This window comes from Syngnathoides biaculeatus, chromosome 3 (genome assembly GCF_019802595.1).
Source record: "Syngnathoides biaculeatus isolate LvHL_M chromosome 3, ASM1980259v1, whole genome shotgun sequence".
NCBI lineage: Eukaryota > Metazoa > Chordata > Actinopteri > Syngnathiformes > Syngnathidae > Syngnathoides > Syngnathoides biaculeatus.
This window is the reverse complement of record NC_084642.1, coordinates 17,996,461-18,017,272: the sequence shown is the minus strand read 5'-3', so window position 1 is coordinate 18,017,272 and position 20,812 is coordinate 17,996,461. Positions and strand designations below refer to the sequence as shown.

At 42.5% G+C, this 20,812-nt stretch overlaps 1 protein-coding gene across 1 annotated transcript; it reads right to left on the bottom strand.

Moving 5' to 3' along the window:
- Nucleotides 1-4,000: 4,000 nt before the first annotated feature.
- irx3a (iroquois homeobox 3a) lies at nt 4,001-7,335 on the bottom strand. Its single transcript, XM_061814013.1, is given in 3 exon segments — nt 4,001-5,195; nt 5,198-5,900; nt 6,831-7,335. Coding segments are annotated over 3 exon segments (1,314 nt in total). The 5' UTR covers nt 7,095-7,335; the 3' UTR covers nt 4,001-4,848.
- Between the last annotated feature and the right edge of the window lie 13,477 nt (nt 7,336-20,812).

The following is a 20,812-nucleotide window of genomic DNA, read 5'->3' as shown; positions in this document are numbered from 1 at the left end:
TTGCTGAGGATAATATTTCAGAGACACCTGGCAATCAGGCCCTTGCTGACTTTGCTCAAATTTGACCTGATGTGTGCGCTCATCTTAAGTGGCTATTGTTCCGTAACACAATGGTGGAATGTGTGCCTCAGCCGGAATCGGTGGTGACCAGACACATAGGGCTCTGTTCATGAAACCAGCACCTCTACAGTGGGTCGCAAATGCCAGCGGATTGTGATTTTCGTGCAAGCACAGGACTTGCTGCATGTTTGCCAGTTTGGCTGGCGCAAGGTAGTGTCCTTGACTCCTTGGTGCCGTTAGAATATGATGGCAGAAAGTTGATCTAAGTGCAAGCCTACTCAGGTCATACACAGTAGAAAGACTGCCGGTCTAACATGATTTTGGAGAAATTGATCAGACGGATATGAGTTCTCTAAACATATTTAGGTGGCCAGCGGTTAATTCTGTATTTGATGTGGGTACCCGCTCACATTTGCTAGATCAGTAACAATGCTCCAGTCACATCCGGATTGCTGCAATCTTGCACAGAGAACAGTGCTATGTTGCCATGTCAAGACTGTTAGTTGTGCCATATTTGAAGGGAATGAGAGGAGCCGCTTTCATTGGCCGTGACTGAACTCGACTGTAAACCCTCAAAAACTGGCACAACACCCCCACTCTGATTCGTTGGCCTGCGCTCATCTAAAAAATAACCGACACTAGTCTGAGCCTGCCTCTTGTGCAGAGTTGCGCCTCCTGCCACCTGAGATTTATGCTGTCCACCAAGGTTGAGGGTGTAGTGTCGCTGGTATTTGTGATCATAGATATTGATCAGGTCTATCATTGTCTGCCTGACTGTTATTTCAAGGAGATTGAAAGAGGAAAGTCACCCTCAACACATCCCGCATCACAGGATTTTTGCTCATGATTAGCTCTTAGATAGATTTGAGACTCATGCCTTTGTTGACATTGATCAAAAGGGTAGGGGGGGTGTTCTCAAGTAATGCCTTATTAAACAAACATGAATACACTAACAGTTAGGCCTTGGTGGAGGTGTGAGTTCCACTGAGTGACATCGTAGTTCTAGACAGTCATTAAAGAACAACTTTAACGGTGACCTGCAATATTTCTCACATAAGAATTGGGACTAACCTCGACGTGACAATGGTGCAAGTCGGGTGGCAGGGGATAAAGTTAGCCGCGGAGAAGCTGAAAGCCGTTTTATGGAGGCGAGTGTGCATAAATCCCCTTTTTGCAGATGCTTTGTCCTGAGGAGCAAGTGAAAAAGAGGCCGTGCTCGGCTTCAAAGCCACATTTCCATAATTGTCCTGTCTGGAGGGTGGGGGCTGAGAAAAGTGCAATCTTTTAGCTGGCTGAACGGCAAAAGAGTCCACCTTCCCTCCAACGCCCCCACCGCCCGCCGCCTTTGCCTAAAGCCTACGGGCTCTTTTTTTTTTTTTTTTTTTTTTTTTTAACCCCCACTTGTTGCCTGAAAGAATTTCTCTCACTAACCTGCCTTAACAAAAGGCATGAAATCGTCAACCCTCCCTCTGGAGAATGTCACTCACTCCTCTGGACCTTTTGTCAACAGCAACAACAACTCCTGGGCTGTTCTTTAACTTTGGCGCTTTCCCTCCCTGGTCTCAATGTAAGGGGTGCTCTCAACTGGTTCTCTGGCCTTCAGAGGTATGCGTTCCTGCAGTCGAGGGTGGGGGGGGGTGCGTCGGACAGTGGCTCATAAAAGGATTAGCTTGCCGCACAAAGACAGTGGTCCACTTCTAAGCCTGACTGGGGCCACAAAGGAGGTGACATTTGTGTGTCTCTGGGTGGGGAGTGGGGGGGGGGTCGACTTGACAGAAAGGGTGGATGAGGTGAAAACATAAAGCTGACCCTCTTTATTTGAAGCCTCTTCCACAGCGAGGGGGCACCTCTATGGCACCCCTCATCCCCAATCTCCCTTTTCCAACGAGTCACCCCAGTGTTTATTTACTCCGAGCTCATTCACACACAGGGGGGGCCCTGTGATGGCTCCATCGGACCCCCTTTTCATTCTGTCCGACGCTGGATCATTAAGCACTTTTTGGGAAAGACAGATTAGATTTCCTTTTAATGACTCCAGTCTTTTTTTACGTCTATGTGGCCCTCCTAAACAAAATCCATCTTGTTTTTGTCTTCTTGGGGTACCAACCAGAACCAATTACTCTGCTTTTCAATCACAAACACCCGTGATCTTGCATCATCTCATTTTAATCACTAATAAATCCCTAATTTCTTCCATGATTCCCTTACGGCTGATATTGTCAGGCTTCATTCGGTCCTTCAAGACGAAACATCCTGTGAAAATGTATTTTTTAAAAATCTGTAGCTGTAAAAAAAAAAAAAAGTCCTAAATTCAATTTCCTGTCCACATGCATCCCCAATAACTGAAGTACACGAACACTTCTATTAAATATGAAGTCCAAGTGACAGTTCATGCCAATGTAAGAACAAGAACGCAGGTACAAAAAAAAAAAAAAAGGAAAGAGAAAAGGGCGTGGGGGGGTGGCTTCAATCAGCTGATGCCACTTGTGAATATTCATGTGGGTGCTCTTCGATGAGCCTCTGGAGCTGGATAATTGATTGGACAGACTCGTGCATGTTTCGTGCCAATGTTGAAGACGTTCAAACATTTGTCGACGTTTGTCAGTTGTCACGTGAGCGTGCATTGGTTTTGGGACACAAAACAACTCTGAAAAATAAAAAGAAATTAAAACAAACACATAGAAAGTCCAGTAAGCGGTTTTGTTTTCCCATAGAATATATATTTAAATGCCTTGTGTTTGTATATTTGGTAATACTAAAAATTTTCATTAAAATGTGAACGTCTCACGTGATTGTTCTACTCGGCTGCTTTGCTGTCTTCGTAAATTCCTGCGCACTGTGAACGCAGCAATTTTTTTTTTAATCCAACATTTAATTCATTTGGATCTTTTTCTTATACGAATCTTACGTGGATCGACTATTATTGTTTTCTTTTGAAAGAATTTGGATTATAATTTCAACGAAAAATTCAAAAGAAATTTTCTTTTTTCTTCTTCTTTTATTCGACATATTGCAACCGTTTTCATTCATTTTGCCCGCTGTCGTCTTTGGGGGTCTCAATTCACGAAATGACTTCCTTCAATAGTGGCTTTCATAATTAAAACAAATAATAACACTTGATTACAAGGCGTATATTTTAGTCAAATTATTTTTTCAATCATTCTTAGTTAGTTTAATTCGTTTATTCTTAAGCCTCTTATACTCATCCCTTATATAGTTGAAAATACGAAAACGGCAATATTACATTCGAAACTAATTTTCTTTATCGTATTTACAAAGGCAACAGTCAATTTAACTGGTATATTAAATATCAAATATGATTTGCGAGTGAGTGTGTGTTGCAGCTGCATGAGTGGGAAGGGGGGCGGGGGGGGCGTGTGTGTGCAGCAGACTGTAGAGGGAGCTCCAACACCAACTTTATCACTGGCATGCATACACACACACACACAACACACACACACACACACACACGCACACACTCTCCCGGGTGCAAACACAAATAAATGACGTTATTTTTAGTTTAACACCCACGATAAATTACAATTATAGCGGCCTGGTTAATTGAAAGAGAGAGAGAGAGTGTGTGTGTGTGTGTGTGTGTGTGCTTGTGTGTGTGTGTGTTGTGTGTGTGTGTGCTTGTGTGTGTGCGTGTGTGTGTGTGTGCTTGTGTGTGTGTGTGCGTGTGCGAGCGTTTGCGTGTGTGTGCGTGTTTAAGTGCAACTGGAGCATGATTAGATCTTCGAGGATTTAAAAAAAAAACCTTGACAAATATCAAGCACGCAGTTTCATGATAGGACTATTTACAAATGACCCCTTAATTCAAAGATAATCCCCTAATATTAATATCCAATTGTATTCCGCAATACTGCCCAATTATGTTTCAGTCGCTCTTGTGCAAGCCCTTTCTCTGTAAAAGTGACTTCCAAGACAAGCTGTCCTCTTTAAAGTTGCAGCAATTCATTTATTATTAGCCAAAAATAGAGACTTTTCTTGTACAATTTTGGTTCACAAGTATGTACATATTCTTAACTTTATATACAAAAAAATAACAACATCAAATCCTTACAAATAAAAAAGAAAAGGGGGAAAGCAAAAAAAAAAAAGAAAAAAAGACTACACAGAGTTCATACATTGTTACATTAGCAAGTTTTTTTTTTACACAGGACATGCTTACAATGTAGCTATACACAGATGGTATTATTATTTATTTTACATTCCATATTCAGATTGAAAGAAAAAAAAGAAGCAGAAGAAGAGGCCTGGGAATTCGAAAAAAAAACACACACAGTGGCAGTTGCCTTGGAACAATGAGAAATAAAATTTGTAAAATAAGATGTGAATGAATCGACATTATTTCTACAGCTGAGAAAAAACAAAACATTTTTGCCGTGCAGCCAAAAGGCACTAACGATTCCATCTTGAGCGGCCACAAAAATATGAAATTGTAATGACTGCCCATTATTAGAACATATCTATGCATTGGACTGTTGCTGGCGTACGTTGTAAAGTACAATATGACAAAATAAAAAAACAAATTAAAAAGTGGAGCATAGTGCGTGGAAATGAAAATAAAGCTAGGGACGTAATTAATATTATTATGATTGTTTTTAAATGCTTTGTGGCCTGCACCTTCGCACGCGCACGCGCACGCACTGTGTGTGGCCCACAGAGAAAGGGATCCATCGCCAGGCGAAAAAAGGGACAGTTAAAAAAGAAAAGGAAGGGGGGGGGGAAACGAGTGGAAGCGCGCGTGGAGTGTTTTGCGAGTCCACAAACACGCGGTGGTTCTCAGTGTCGCGGACCGGTACCTGTGAGCGCAGAGTCGGCCCCGGCCCCGGGCCCAGCCCCGGCCGCCTTGCTGTCCTCTGTGTGCCGGCCGCCTCCATAGAGCGGAAGGCCGCCCCCGGCCTGGTTGGCCAGGCCCAGGTAGTGGTTGGAGTTGAGCAGGGCCAGGTGGTGCGCCGAGAAGCCTCGGTTCGTCCACGTCTGGATTTTCCCCACTGCGGGACACGACGCGATGAGTCTGTGCGGGGCCATGAGGCCGTGCTGCTGGTGGGGCGCACCGGGGGCGGCAGTCACGTGCGGAGACTTGCGCGGGTTGTCCGGGGCCGCGGCCGTCTCCGCCAGCGACCAGATTTTGGTTTCTGGGCCGGAGCTTGACTGTTCTCAGAAGGCGGGGAGCTGACCGGACCCGAGTTCAGTTTGTCCCCGTCAACTTTGAGCTCCAGCGGGGAGGAGCCGCGGTGGTGGATCTGCAGGTGGTGGTGGTGGTGGTGATGGTGGTGGTGCAGGCCCGCTTTGAGAAACCTCTGCTCGGGTAAATCCTCATAACCCTCCGAACCCTCCGAGTCGCTCCTCGTGTCGAGTTTGAGTTCCGAATGCAGGTCGTCCTGCTCGTCCAGGTCGTCCTTGCTCTCAATGTTCTCCGTGTCGATGTTCTCGAGGTCGATCTCCTCCTCATCCTCCCGTTTGTCGCCCTCCTCGCCCTCGTGGTCGCTGGGATAGACGTTGCCCTCCTCGTCGGTTCGGTTCCGAGGCGCCCAAGTCATCTTGTTTTCCTTCTTGAGCCTCCTTCGGGCGTTGGCGAACCACGTGGAGACCTGAGTGAGGGTCATCTTGGTGATGATGGCCAGCATGATCTTCTCGCCCTTGGTCGGGTACGGGTTCTTGCGGTGCTCGCTGAGCCAGGCCTTCAGGGTGCTGGTGCTCTCCCGCGTGGCGTTCTTGGGCCGGGACGGGTCGCCGAACTGGTACTGGCCGTAGGGGTAGAAGGCCGGGTGGTGGTGCGGGAAGCCGGCGTGCTGGACCCCGGGTCCGTCCTTCAGTTCGTACTGGGCGCCCTGCGAGGAGTCACAACATACTTGCAGTTCAACTTCAATACGTTCGCTCACAATGAATGACTGACTTCATTTACGGCTTTTGAACATTTTTATGCGCATTTTGCACTTCATCCACAACCACCGCTTTTTATGAATTGTTTACTTTACATTTGTCATGATTTGAAAACACGTGCATGTATCTTCTTCTATGTTTTTTTTCCATTGCAATACATCAGCTTTTGATGCATTCTTTATGATCCGTTTTATTCTTGTTTTTACTTTTAAATTCCAGCACAGTCACTTTTCGTGAATGATTGACTTTATTTGACATGCTTAGCACAACTTTGAAACATGTGCTTGCCTATTGTTTAGTTTTACTTTTGCGTACCATTTGAGTTTCGCATTCCAATAGACTCCTTTAATATATTATTTACTCCGACCTACGTGTGTATCATGTTTAAGCTTTTTTTTTTTTTTTTTTTAAAGATAAACTATCCACAGTGCAGTCACTTGTGATACATTTATTTTAATTTTACACGCTTATGACAACTTTGAGGATATTTACTTTTCCACTTTAACATTCCAATACAGTCACTTTCAATTGATTATTTATTTTTTTTGGACACCTTTATCTTTGTGTTTCAGCATTTGTACGATGCTGTTACTTTTACTCCCTGTTTCAGTCACATTTGATGAATCATTTACTTGATTTGTTCACCCACATCGTTCAAAGCTGCTGCATGCTATTTTCGTCCACTCGCGGACATTTAGATCACTTCGAGACGCCTAATTCCAAGCATTTGTGTTGAACTCGAAAAGGTTTCGTCCCGGTTCTCTGGTGTTGTGGTATGATTTTTTTAAACCACTTAGAAGGAGTTCAGCACCCCCAAAAACTCGGAGGCCTCCGAAGAGGCAGGTAGGAGAAGAAATTGTTTGTTTGTGGTCACTCACCAGCTGGTTGAAAATGGAGATGTCGTTGGAGTAGGGCAAGAAGGCTCCGTAGCCCTGCGCGGCGGCGGCCGCGGCGGCGGCGGCGAAGGGCGCTCCGTACACGGACGACAGCACGTTGGAGAGCGTCCCCGACGGACTGAGGTCGGCGGCGGCCGCGGCGGCTGCTGCGGCGGCGGCGGCGCTCCGGGGATTGCCGGCCATGCCCTGGCGCTCCGGAGGGTACACGGGCCGGATGTACTGGTAGCCCAGCTGCGGGAAGGACATGGCGGCCGGCGGCGGAGGCGGGAGCGAGCGAGGTGGAGAAGGAGGAAAATCCACTTTTCGTTACTGCTTTCTCAGAGTGTGCGAAGCATGAGGGCCGAGGGGAGGACGAGTATTTCCAGTGCGAAGGATCCGCTCTCTGGCTCTTGTGCGGCTCCTTCTTCTATTGATCTGGATGGACTAAGGTCAGGTCCTTACAGATTGCTTTAGATTATTGGGACTCCCTTGCTCAGATTGACATTTCTAGTCCTTTACAAACTCCGCCTCTTTGTCAAATCTCACCCCCTTCTCTCTCGCTCTTTCTTTCTCTCTCTCTCTCTCTGCCCCCCACCCCCTCCCTCCCTGCTTCTCCTTGGATAAATGCACTGTCCCATTTGAATACACTCTTAAAACTCATATCGCTACCACCAGTCCGCCATCATCCTCATTATATTTTAGACTGTATTTTTTTTTAATTCAAAGTCAAAACCTGGAAATAGATTTAATGCGAATTAATGTCCTTCTTGAGAGCCAAATAATGATCATATTCGGACTCAAATCGTCCCGATTCAATGCGTCACACGCGCCTACGCGTCACATGCCCCACGTTCCCCCGTGGACGTCATGAGAATAAAACATGTATAAAGTACATTCAAAAACATTTGCAGTGTGTTGACAGCTGCCGAGCGTGCAAGTGCAATGAACATTTAACATTTTTAACTCATAAAAGAATTACATCAATTAATCATTAAATGTTTTATGATGTGAAGAAAAAAGGTTATGAGTAGGTCAGTAAATATATGCCGAACACGAACCGTCATTAAAATAATACAAATTTACATAAGACTCACTAAATTAGTTAGTGTTTTAGAAATACATTTAAAATATAATATTCAATTCATGTGTTATTGGTACTGTTTTTAATGTATTAATGGAACAAGTAAAACAAAAAAGAAAAGGGTTAGGAATGAACATTTGACACATGTGAACCCCCAAAAACACTAAGTTGTCGTTCTGGGAAGAATAAATACGCTGTAAAAACAATAAAAAAAATAAATGGGGTTCTCCCTTAATACGTTTGCAACATTTTCACAGTGAACTTTGAGTAAAATAATTATTTAAATGTAAAACACACACACACACACAAATACAGTACAATTCTAAATAGTGTTGTCTTTACAATCTTTTGTAAATGTGAATTTAAATTGAGTAAACCTCTTCATCCTACAGACTCGTATGACACGCACCAATCAGAATAATTAATGAACGTCTTGGAGAACACGTTGGCACGCTGCCCCTTTTAAAAATATCAAAGGTCGCCCCCCCCCACCAACTTGCATTTCCGACACTTCATGCAGGGGATCGTGAAATCCGTACTTGGAGTTTGGGGGGGGGGGGGGGTGAATATACAGCAGATAGACACTTCAGACATGGAAGACCAGACTGGTGACGATCATTAACAACGTTAGTGGAAAGCTGAAACGTGGATTGGAACACACGCGCGCACAGGGGATGTGTATTGAAAGGAGGTGGGTGAAATTGGGGGAAAAAACAAATCTAATCATAATGAATGTAATAATAAGTGTTCTTGAAAAGGAACACGTATCGTAATCCAGCACGGATAAATCCCCGCCTCAATTGGAACTTTTCGTGTCAATAAGACGATTTCCACGGCAAACAAGGCGCTCGTGAATTAAAATTCCACCAAGTAATATAGAAAAGTGTGTTCGGGGAAGGAGGGAGGTGGGCGGGGTAGGAAGGGGAGCATCTGTTTTCTTTTTCACAGATTACTCCAATCACCTCCTTTTTATTTGAATGCCGCTCAAAGTCTTAACGCAATATTGTTGTTCTTATTATTAGAACATCTCAGTATTTTGTGTAATATGTTTTTAATCTTCTTTTGGATGGGAGCAGATACTGATCATTGTCTAGGACGGATGATAGCAGCGATCATTTTCCTTTTTATTTCCCCCTATGTCAAAATGTCCTGAATCTCCTGAATCTGTCTGCAGGGAGCGCGCGCGCTCGCCATGCCCGTGTGAGCGCGCACGTGCAACCCGGATTACGGGGTTATTAATTACAGTGACTTGCTGGTGCCACTCGACCGGAATGGTAATCACATACATAGCGAGAGAGAGAGAGAGAGAGAGGGGAAGGGGGGGGGGAGAGCGAGAGCAAGAGAGCGAGAGAGAGAGAGAGAGAGAGAGAGAAGGGAACCTCGGTTCCGAGCATGGACTTCAGCGTGGTGTCTGACTCCGACTGTCCGCGAAGAAACGCCCCTCGACCGGATGGACACGCGTCTCTCACCCTCTCTCATGGAGCCATGGAACATCAGGACTACCCCAACGGCAAGCACCCCCCCCCCCTCCACACACACACACACACACACACACACACACCACACACACACACACACACACACACACACACACACACACACACCACACACACACACACACCACACGCACGCACGCAGTGATTTACTGTCTCCAATCGAACACAGCACGCACTACCTTAACACTTTTACACCCGTCTGGGAAACTGGCTTGGCCATAAATGCATTAAGACGGCACAAGCAACACGCACGCACACACACGCACACATGGTGAGGGAAAAAAGAGGACACTCAGACTGGAGAGCTGCGACATCTCAGATGGCAATTTTGCACATTTTCGGCACCGAAGCGAAAGTTGCATGACTGCGAATGATGCAACGCGCACAAAACACATCAAAAGGCTTTCTTTTAATTGGATCCCAGGAAGAAAAGTAGTTGGGCCACCTGAAAAGCCAAAGCAAAAGAAATATGACACACTCTGTGCAACTATATGAGAAGACATTTTTCATTTTGCAAGAAGACATAAATAAATTTCGGAGAAAAGTGAAGCAGCTTTTGTGACGTGGTCATTTCATATAAATAAATTTGTCACTACTATTATACAATTATAACAATGTAATCTTACAAAAAATCACGTTATAATATGAGGATACGTAAATTGAATGTTTAGAGGGGAAAATGTAAATTTTCATGAAATAAAGTTTAATGAAAGCAAGAACATTTAAAAGTATTAAGAAAATTATGTTCTACGTTCACATGAAAAAAAACCTGATTATTTGACATGAATATTTGTATAATTTTACCTTAAAGACGTATACAAAAGCATATGTTTGATATTAAAAACAAGAAGAGATATACTATTTAGTTTTAGCCATGAAGTTGTAGTTAGAAAAAAAGAGAAAAAAGTCATCACTTTACAAGAGTCACATCAAAATTCCACTATTGTAAAATATTTTTCAAGATAAAATATTATGATGCTAATTTTTTTTTATTTTGTGCAAAAAAAATGTCTGGAAAATTAGAAAATCCTTCAATATTTATGAAAATCATTTCAAAATAATGTAGTATCATACAAATAGAATTGTGATTCCACAAGGAAAACATCAAAATTTCATGCACAAACACGACACACTACAAGAAATCATAACTTGAAAATATTGTCCACATTTCAGAGAAAAATATTGTTTTATAAGAATAAAATGAGATTGTTATGAGAAGATGAAATTGAAAAAATTAAAATGTTAAAATATAATTCATAATTTTATGGGACGTCAAGTTTTCTCACGAAAGAAGTTGAAATATTATAAGAATAAAGTTAACCTTACATGAGAAAAAAAATCACAGTACTGCACATATAAAACTGGACTGTCACAAGAAAAAGTCACATTGTTGAATATATTTCAACATTCACATGAAAATGGTTTGGAATGCACACAATAACTCACAGAATTGCAAGAATAAAGATGCTCTTTGACTACAAATTGAAGGTTAACATAGAGAGAGAGAGAAAAAGTGGTGATTTTAAAATCATTTTATTGCATATTCCACAAATAAACTTGTAGTTTTACTAGAATAAGGACATTAAATGTGACAAGAAAAAAAAGTTAAAAAAAATGATTTTCTTTCGGAAACAATGTAATATCATGTGAATTACGAAGTTGTCAACATTCGGTGACGCTCAAGTGTGATTGAAGATTACTGTTAAGCGTCTTCTTCACTTTTTATGAAATGAGATTTTGCTGGCATAGCACAGAGAACTCTTAAATGTAGGCCACTTCATATGCAATGACACGTTTCATCTTGAATGGAAATAGAACTCAATTCTCTCATTGTGTAATCTAAAAAATCCACATTAAGGATTTCAAAGGGGGGTCCCATTAGGCCCAAATTAAAGCCCCAATAATTTTTTTTTTTTTTTTTTTGCCGTGTTCAAAGCACACTGAAGCTTAATCCAGTAAATGAATTAGTCATAATTTAATTGTTCTCAGCAACGGAAGCAAGTGTACTTTGAAAACGCATTTAAAGTTATTTTGTCTTTACTTTCAGGATAGCTCAAGAAGGGATGATATTTTTTTGTTGTTTTTTTAATTAACGTCACCCCGACCAATCATGCATAATTAAACTAAACTAATTTTGATTCGCATTGTGGAAAGCGAGGACTTAGATGGAATTTGTGACGTCTAGACAGCATTTCGCCAAGGACAGAAACATAGTGTATACATAATTAAAATCGTGTTTCATTTACAATTCAAGTGGACACACAATTGAAAATGTACTTTCAAATGTCTTTTGTATCAATAGTTGGGTCTCCATGTTGTGTTGTGCTCTTATGATTGCTGATGTGTCCATATGACCCCCTACACCCCCACGTAGTGTATGAACTGCTGCCTCCACTAGTTCAAATCAATTTTTTTTCATCTTGACAGGCTTAATCTTTTTTTTCCACCCTCTGGGCTCAGCTTCCACAGAAGTGGCGGCAACCAGCCAGCCCATTGAGCGATGCGGAAGAGGCCAAACGCCGGGTGGAACCCGCACGGTCACTGGCAAGATCCGGCCTGCTGTCACACATAATACACTTGCTGGCAAGAAGACCGGAGCCGTCCACCCGAGTAACGTGCAAGAGGAGACGGCCTGACACCAGCAGGAATGTGCACAGTCGCAGGCGAAATCTATCTTACAGTCGCATGTGCGATTGCAGGCGAAATCCAGGCCGCTGTTAAGGCTAATACACTTACTGGCGAGATGATGAGAGGCATTCCATTAGGCTTCGGTAGTCCCAAAGCTCAGGCGCCTCGCCAGGTTGTCTTGGGAACGAAAGCTGGGCTTGCCATTGGCTCAGGAGAAGATGGGTTGCAATGAAAGTTGATTGACTCGACCATAAATGTTGTCGTGTTTCGTCACTGTGCCGTGCACACTCCTTTACTTATTCGCACACAGCCTTCAAAACAAAACGTAACTGAGACTTGTAATCCACTACTCACAAATTTTGGAAATACATTCATTTGAGATGAGAGCTGACGTTTGTGGAGATATTTTTACAAAGCTTGTTTACGCAGGATTTCCAGTAAGACTTGATTGTTTTGGTGTTTTCTTTTTACATTTCCTTGTACTTACTGTAAAATGCAAAATAACTTTCCATGTTTTAAACATGTGAAGCGGCCTCTCAATGCTCTCTGCGAGAAGTGCTACATAAATAAAATGTACCTGCTTATTCCCTAACTATTGGTTAGGGTCCGAAACCCATCACAAATACTATGAGCAATGAATGACACGACTAAAAATGTTTAAAACTGCCCTTATTAAGAGTTTGAACCATTATGATTACCCTAAAACAGTTTAATATAACTTCTTAATCATCTTACATTATCCTTATACGGTAAATGTCTCACAGATGATCAACATTTCAGAAAAATGCACCTGAAGTGTACATATGGCATGACACATGTGGTGTAGACTCTCTTCCATTTAAGTTAACAACCCAGGCTAATATGACCTCTTCCTGATATATTTCTCTCGGTCGAAGTGTACTTACTTCCTTGACATCAATTCCTATTTAGACAGGGCTTTGGTGCCGATTTGTGTCATCTTGGAGCATTAAAAATAGAATGCAAAAACACAAATAGAAAAGTTTTTTTGTCTGTTGTTTTGCGACCAACAGACATCATGGATAATGGACTGAATGATGAAGTAGGCGGGGATTACTACATACTGTAATTCTTAATCTGTGGGGATTTTGACAAAATATGTCACAGAAAAAGACATCTGGGAACGGTTATAAATTCTGAACAAATGCAAAATATCATCCATCCATCTTTTGAGTCGCTTATCCTCACAAGGGACGCGGGAGTGTTGGAGCCAATCTCAGCTATCATCGGGCAGGGTGCACCCTGAACTGGTTGTCAGCCAATCACATGGCACAGACACGGACAACCATTTGCACTCGCAATCACAACTAAGGACAATTTGGAGTCTCCAATGAATGTTGCATGTTTTTGGGATAGTGGAGGAAATCGGTCAGCCAGAGAAAACCCACACAGGCATGAGGAGAACATGAAAACTCCATACAGGCAGGCTACGATTTGAACCCCGGTCAGAATTGAGGCCAACGCTCTAACCAGTACCACTGTACCGCCACAAAATGTCACACTATGCAAAATTTTATAGTTTGTCAGTAATAAAAATATGTATACATATCTTATAGCCTTAGGTGTGGCATGCAAAACATTGATACCTCAGCCCAGATCTGTGATTTAAAGCCAGCGAGCAAGCGCTTTAATCACAGATCCATAAATCGCTACCTTCAAGTGACACCCGCTTCAAGACCACAAGTGAAGGTGTCATTGTTTTGTTTGCTTCCTCTTGGCCCACGTTGTCTCACAACTCTGTATCGGCGGCACGATGCATCGATTTTACGGTGAAGTCCCTTTGTAAAGGCGCAAAGTAAGTCTGCGCGCCCCGCTATCACTGTATTACACGGCTACGGCCCGCATAACAAGATGAACATTGATTCGGCATTACGGATGATCGATAATGAAATAAGTAACTTCGGAGGGTGGGACGGGGGCAAATTAAAATGCATGGTGCCTCAGTGCTGCCAAGCTCAGAGGTGACAGCAGGAGGGAGAGGAGGGGGGAGACAAGACTAATTTCCTTTCATTTTGACGAGTGTAATTAGAATGTCTGCTCGCAGGTTCCTGATAACAACAATGGCAAAAGGCAAATAAGCTGTTGCTATTATTCAAAATGTATTAAAGTAAAGGCCATTTTTGTGTAGGAATATGTGAACATTCCTAACAGTCACACAAGTGCAGAGTGCTGTATTCGTGCACGATTTCTCATAAGAGTTGATGAAATGAAAACATGCTAGCAGTTAGCATGCTAACTTCTTCTTTTTCTTTCGGTCTGTCCCGTTAGGGGTCGCCACAGCGTGTCATCTTTTTCCATCTAACCCTATCTCGTGTATCCTCCTCTCTAGCACCCACTGTCCTCATGTCCTCCCTCACAACATCCATCAACCTTTTCTTTGGTGTTCCTCTCACTCTTTTGCCTGGCAGCTCCATCCTCAGCACCCTTCTACCAATATACTCACTCTCTCGCCTCTGAACATGTCCAAATCATCGAAGTCTGCTCTCTCTAACCTTGTCTCCAAAACATCCAACTTTGGCTAAAGGATTGTGAAGTACAAACAGCATAAAGTTTGACTGATAGGGCATTTACACCTTGCCCTGTATTCAGATATTATTTCTATTGATAATTGATGAAATTTTAACGTGATAGCAGTAGCCATGCTAACATAGAGTGAGGGGGGAAAAAGGATACAAAAAGCCCATAGGCTCCTTGATAAGGGGTTTACATTTGGAATGGCAACTGATCAAATACTAACATGCTAGCAGTTCCAAAGTACAATCGCGACCTGACTAAGAGAAGCACCAAGGCACATCAAGAGCGATTTTACATCATAAATCTGAATGCAGGTTTTCAGTTATTAAAGCATTTCTCCATCTTGCCCTGTATTCATGTGTTATTTGTAATAAGAAATTATCAATAGCTAACATGGTAGACGCTGGTATGCTAAGAAAAAGTCAGAGATCAGTGCAAAAAGTGCTAAAGTAGATTTCACGACTGCTTTTACATTTCCTGCATTTCGAAGCCATTTTAAATAATTGATTTCATGCTAACATGTTAGTAGTTGGCATTCTGACACGTATTACATATGTATTGTACAGATAGAAACCTGAATAGGCCATTGTGCTAGCCCTTGTCCCCACATACTGTAATACTAACTTTAATATTGTCCAGGGGACTTGTTTGCAACACGTGGCCTAAGGAATTGCTCAAATTAGGGAATGACGTTCATTACCTGCAGGGCCACTATTTAAAGGAAATACGCAAAGCTGACGTTTCATCCATCCATCCATCCATCCATCCATCCATCCATCCATCCATTTTCTGAGCCGCTTATCCTCACGAGGGTCGTGGGAGGGCTGCAACCAATCCCAGCTGTCATCAAGCACGAGGCACGGTACACCCTGAACTGGTTTCAACGTGTTTAATATTGCTAAAACCAAAAAACATCACCAAAACAAAAAAACAAAGTGCACTATTTTCACGCACTAAGTAGAACATTTGTACCTTATCTTGGGATTTCTATGATACAACGTGGACTAAAAATCTAATAAACTATTTTCCTGAAATATTGCTATTTGCTTTGCTATTCCACCAGCACAAAAAAAGGCCATCATTTCAAATCTGTTTCTCTTTCAAGCAACCCAAAATGTAAACTTTTGGGAAACTCTGGACTAGCTGCATATTGTTTTGGTATAAAATCCCAATCCTACTCATGTCCATGTCTTTTTTCCAAGACCCTGATCTAATTCTTGCAAAAAAAAAAAAAAAAGGGCTCCAAAAGATCTCTGAAAGACCATATATTGTTTAAGAAAACCATCATCATACAATGATTTCGTTGTGAGTTATTTGAGCACTTTGCATTATGGGAACCTGTTTTTCCAGAAGCAGGATGTCAACGAGTCTCAAATGAGATGAGATTTTTTAGTCATCCATGAAAAATACAACTGCAACAAGAGATTTGACTCTTCCATGGACCCCGTTTGTCTATTATGGCACATCCATTCTCTGTCAATATAAATCAAGCTTGCCCCAATGCTCGGAGCCAGGGTCGAGGGTCTAGAAAACTGACCCAGCAGGCAAAGCTTCCTCTTTCGTTCTCGCTGTTTCTGCTGGTGGTTGGATTCTGGTGAAGAGGAGTCAGCTGTACCAACAGAATGAAGCACAACCTCTGCAAAGGGCCTTGCAGGTGGTACAAGATGAAGTGATAAAGGACAACAGCAGTGGAAGTCCTGTATTACTGTACTTAACAATGTGAGTAAAAGAGTCAATGTTACATGCATAAGGGCATCTGGGAAATGAAACCTGAGCACGATAGGTTGTAGAACCAACGCTGTCTCGAAAGGTTGGAAGACTTGATGTTGTATAGCTAGGATTCCCAAACGACAGAAGCTTCTCTGACTTTTTTCTCAGGGTGTGTGCAGATGAGAGAGGATGCATCAACTTTGGCAGGATGTTGAATTCAGTGCATGACCTGAAGGGGAATCCAACACTTAGCAGCTCTATTTTCTTGACTAGCACAAATCTGGCCGGCGCGTGGCCTAACCCCTTGAGTGGGTGGGTTAGAATAGGTTGACGTAATCCCGCAGACGCGCGTAAAAACGGTCTGTCTGCGCCAGTGGGCGGAAACACAGACGGCTTAATTCATTCCCTTTAAAAGTGTGCATCGAGAGCGAGATCTGTGCTGGCTGGAAAATTATGTCACTGGCCAGTGTGAGAAAAGACAATGTGATTAAATAGAAGATGAACTCGTGATATCCATGGATGATTTAAATATGTCCATGGACCTGATCAATACTCTCCCACCCCAGCGCTGCGTGATGCCAATAGGGTGATTCACAAAAATATGAATGGGAAATTAATTAATTGATGACAATGATTCAGAATGTTTGTTGTGCACTGTTCACTTATTAATGAATGAAACACAGTACATCTGATCCACCCCACGTCTGCCGAGCTTTTGTATCTGTCAGCCCGCTCTGTCAGAAGGTGGTCTGGACTAGTTTTGGTACTTTCGTGGACCGTCATACCCCCAGCACATTTAAAATGGAGCATTTGACCTGCTGGCAGATGGTGTCATTCCTCACAAATCAAAGTGAGTTATAGAATACCTTTTAAAACCAATGAAAATAGTTTGGCATACTGACTGGAGCATTACATACAAGTGATAAATGGTTATTAAATACAGAATAAGATAGTGAAAAATCGCTGGAGACTTAACCAGGTCCACACACCTCATTGATTGAAATCCCCCCGGGATTGATCGCAGATTATATTACAATTATATACTCTTGCTACAATCAGCAACACACAAAATACAAAAACAAACCAAACAGACAAAAAAAAATAATGTAAATTTATTACACCATCATTGATTAAATGCTAGACTATGGTGGTAGTTCACCAGTGTTAGCTGCTAGCATCTCGCTAGTTCCTTGTAAACTCACAGGCTATTCTTTCTAAGGCTGTTTAATAGACAAAAAATGAATGCTCATACTGTATTTACTTTGGACTATGACAGCATGACACAGGCGCAGTTCCTACCCATCTATTTTTTCAAAACAAGGCCTGCTTCAATTGAATTCATTGAGCTAGTAGCTCCATTAATTCTGAGCCTATTGGCCCTGGGAGAATGGCCGAGGCAGTAACGGTGGTACGAGGGACTCATACATGTCACATATTTGGGACTTTTGCATGTGTAATAAAGTTAATATGGAGTCCCCCTTATACAATATGAAGTATTTTCAAAACACACAACACACACACACACACACACACACACACACACACACACACACACACACACACACACACACCACACACACACACATATATAAATACTTTGGTAAGCAGATTTACATAAAACCCTCAGATAAAGAAGATATATATACACTCATAACATAAGAGGAAGTTTTAACATCTAGGGTTTAGCACCCCATGAAAAGTTTGAAATACAATAAATGCAATAAAAGTTTTCTGAATGTTGAGATGTTACAGGGGGTGCACTGCTTAAAATGTTTGGACTGTAAGAATTTTGAGTGTGTGTGGGGGGCAGTGGGGAGGGGGCACTCTGTTAGGATGTTGAAAGGTTGCGTGTCTTAAAATGTTGACAATCAAAAGCTGCAGTGAAAAGAGTTTCAACACTTTTAGGATGTGTGCAGGAGAAAAGGGCTGCACCAACTCTTTTGGGATGTTGAAAGGGAGAATGTGACTTAAAAGGTTTGTTTTGGGCCTTTTTTTTGAGGGGGTGTGTGAGGTCAGGATGTCAAAAGGGGTCCGTGGCTAGTTTGGGAAAGTTTTGTCATATATTACATGTGTAAGCATTACCACAAAGTCCTTGGTCAATAACTTCCATATGAATCAGTTAGCGTTTCTACTTCCTTACTGATGAGATCATCTCTGGAGGCATTTGAAAGTAAAGAAGCCGTCAGTCAAAGTTTCCTGATCCCGTTGTCATGTTGCGGGTCTTGCTGGCGTTTTCTAATCAGCTCCATTGAGTGGGCCTTGCATGCCATGGGACTGAGCTCAGAGCCGACTTTTATGAACAAACATGGGGAAGTATTAATAAAGTCTAACCTGCCGTAGCACGAGCATTATGATGGCGGTGGCAAACACTTATACTTAAAGACACTACCGTTTAAAATATATAACAAACCTTTTTTTTTCACTTATTGTTTGAGCGTTACTTCCATTTCTTAGAGAATTCCATCAGAAGTTTAAAAATTAGCTTGCGTTACGAAGTGAATTAATAAGATTTTGAATGACGATTCATGTAATAATTAGTTGGGAAAAAACAATAGCTTTTCCTTAGGATTTTGTTTTTGTGTCAACAAAACTAGAGGAAGCTTATTTTCACATTTTATGATCCACAGTGGTTAATTTCTTTTTACACTTGTGTGCCAATACAGAATGTTAAAAAAATGATCTGACACAACTCAAAAATATTCCATCTATCCAATTTCTTAGGCGCTTATCCTCACAAGCGTTGTGGGAGTGCTGGAGCCTTTCCCAGCTGTCAACAGGCAGGAGGCGGGGTACACCCTGAACTGGTTGTCAGCCAATTGCAGGGCACATCGAGACAAACAGCCGCACTAACAATCACACCTCGGGGCAATTTATAGTTTCCAATTAATGTCACATGTTTTTGGGATGTGGGAGGAAACCGGAGTGCCCGGAGAAAACCCACGCAGGCACGGGGGGAACATTCAAACTCCACACAGGCGGGTCCGAGATCGAACCCGGGACCTCAGAACTGTGAGGCCAAAGCTTTCCAGCTGCTCCACCGTGCCGCCTCATAGAAATATTTATAATTTTAATGTTGTAACACTGCTAAACTTATTTTAACATGACATTTTTTTCTTATTTTAACATATCCGATATCTCAAAACTAACGGCCAATTACTTAACCAATCCTACAGCAATCTTCCAATCGCCAGACAAATTAACCCTCACCCTTGAAACCCTCTGGCCCTCTATTCTTGCACCTGTGCTGCCATCCCATAAATACAGAATGTATACCGAAATGTTCGCGCCTACTGTCTAAAAAGGCTACTAGAGCAGCTCCGTTGTCACCGTGTTGTTCAATCAGTCAAATACTTTCCAATTTTAGGCTGCAGTGCTCACAAGCTCTCGCAATGTCGGTGAACAATCCACACAACAAACGAGCCTTTTTGTCTCATTTGTGGGTTTATATGAGCGCAAGCGCACCCACTCGCACAAACACATGCGCTTCCAGACGTGTGTGTATGTGTGTTGTACAACAAGCGCTGGAGCACGACTGGACCCAGCTGTCAGGTCACTGCTGTCACAGCCAATAATGATTACCCTCTCCCTGCTCCTCAATCCCCGCTTCATTACCGCCAAACGCACAGGAGATCCGCCTCCTTTAGGAGAACAATGAATCCATGAGTGGGCCTCATCATCGCCCCACGCCCACTCTTATCAACCCTCAGAGGGGCCCCAGCCATAACCCATTTCACCGCTTTGATATCTGCTTATCTTTCGGTATCTGTCAGATTTTTCTTTTTTCTTTTTTTCTTCTTTACCCATTGAGAACCACTCATCTGACATTTTCTCTCCAAGCCCTGAGATGATTCCAAAGCCCTTCTGGCTATGTGAGATTATACGCTAATCAATAGGTATCGCCACTGTCCGATGACAACCGCATATGTCACTTAAGAGTGTTTTTTTTATGGGGGCAAGAAAGAAAGTTTTACAGAGTCAAAAATGTAAATTTAATGGATTGAAATGAATTGCAATAATATCCATGTCGGGAACATGCATGTGGGTTGGAGGAGCGTTTTCGGGGTGAGGAGAGATACCTCTTAAAAGATGGTGGTCTAAAATAATGCTTCATTGGTTAATTTGCCGTAATTCCCGGTTTACAGAGTGCACCTGGTTATAAGCCTCACTCAGTACATTTGTAAAGGAAATACAATTTGGTACATATATATGGCGCAGCTGTGTAAAATCCACAAGTGTACATTGAAAGCCACATTGAAACACGAGATATTTACAAAGAAAGATGGTACACAGAGAGTTTAACGCTTACGCTAACGCTAGCGCCACGTGAACAGGGCCAGTTAAAAATAACATACCGGTAAAAATCAATGAGACACGGCAGCAACACGCTAGCGCAGTGCTAACAGGGCCGGACTGGTAGAAGTCATTTCCTCGGCATATATAGTCCACCATTCTCACTCTTACCTTTTTTGCTCTAGTGCCCCCTTGCGACCCTTGGAAAAAAATGTACAAATTAGCCGCATCACCGCATAAACGGCAGC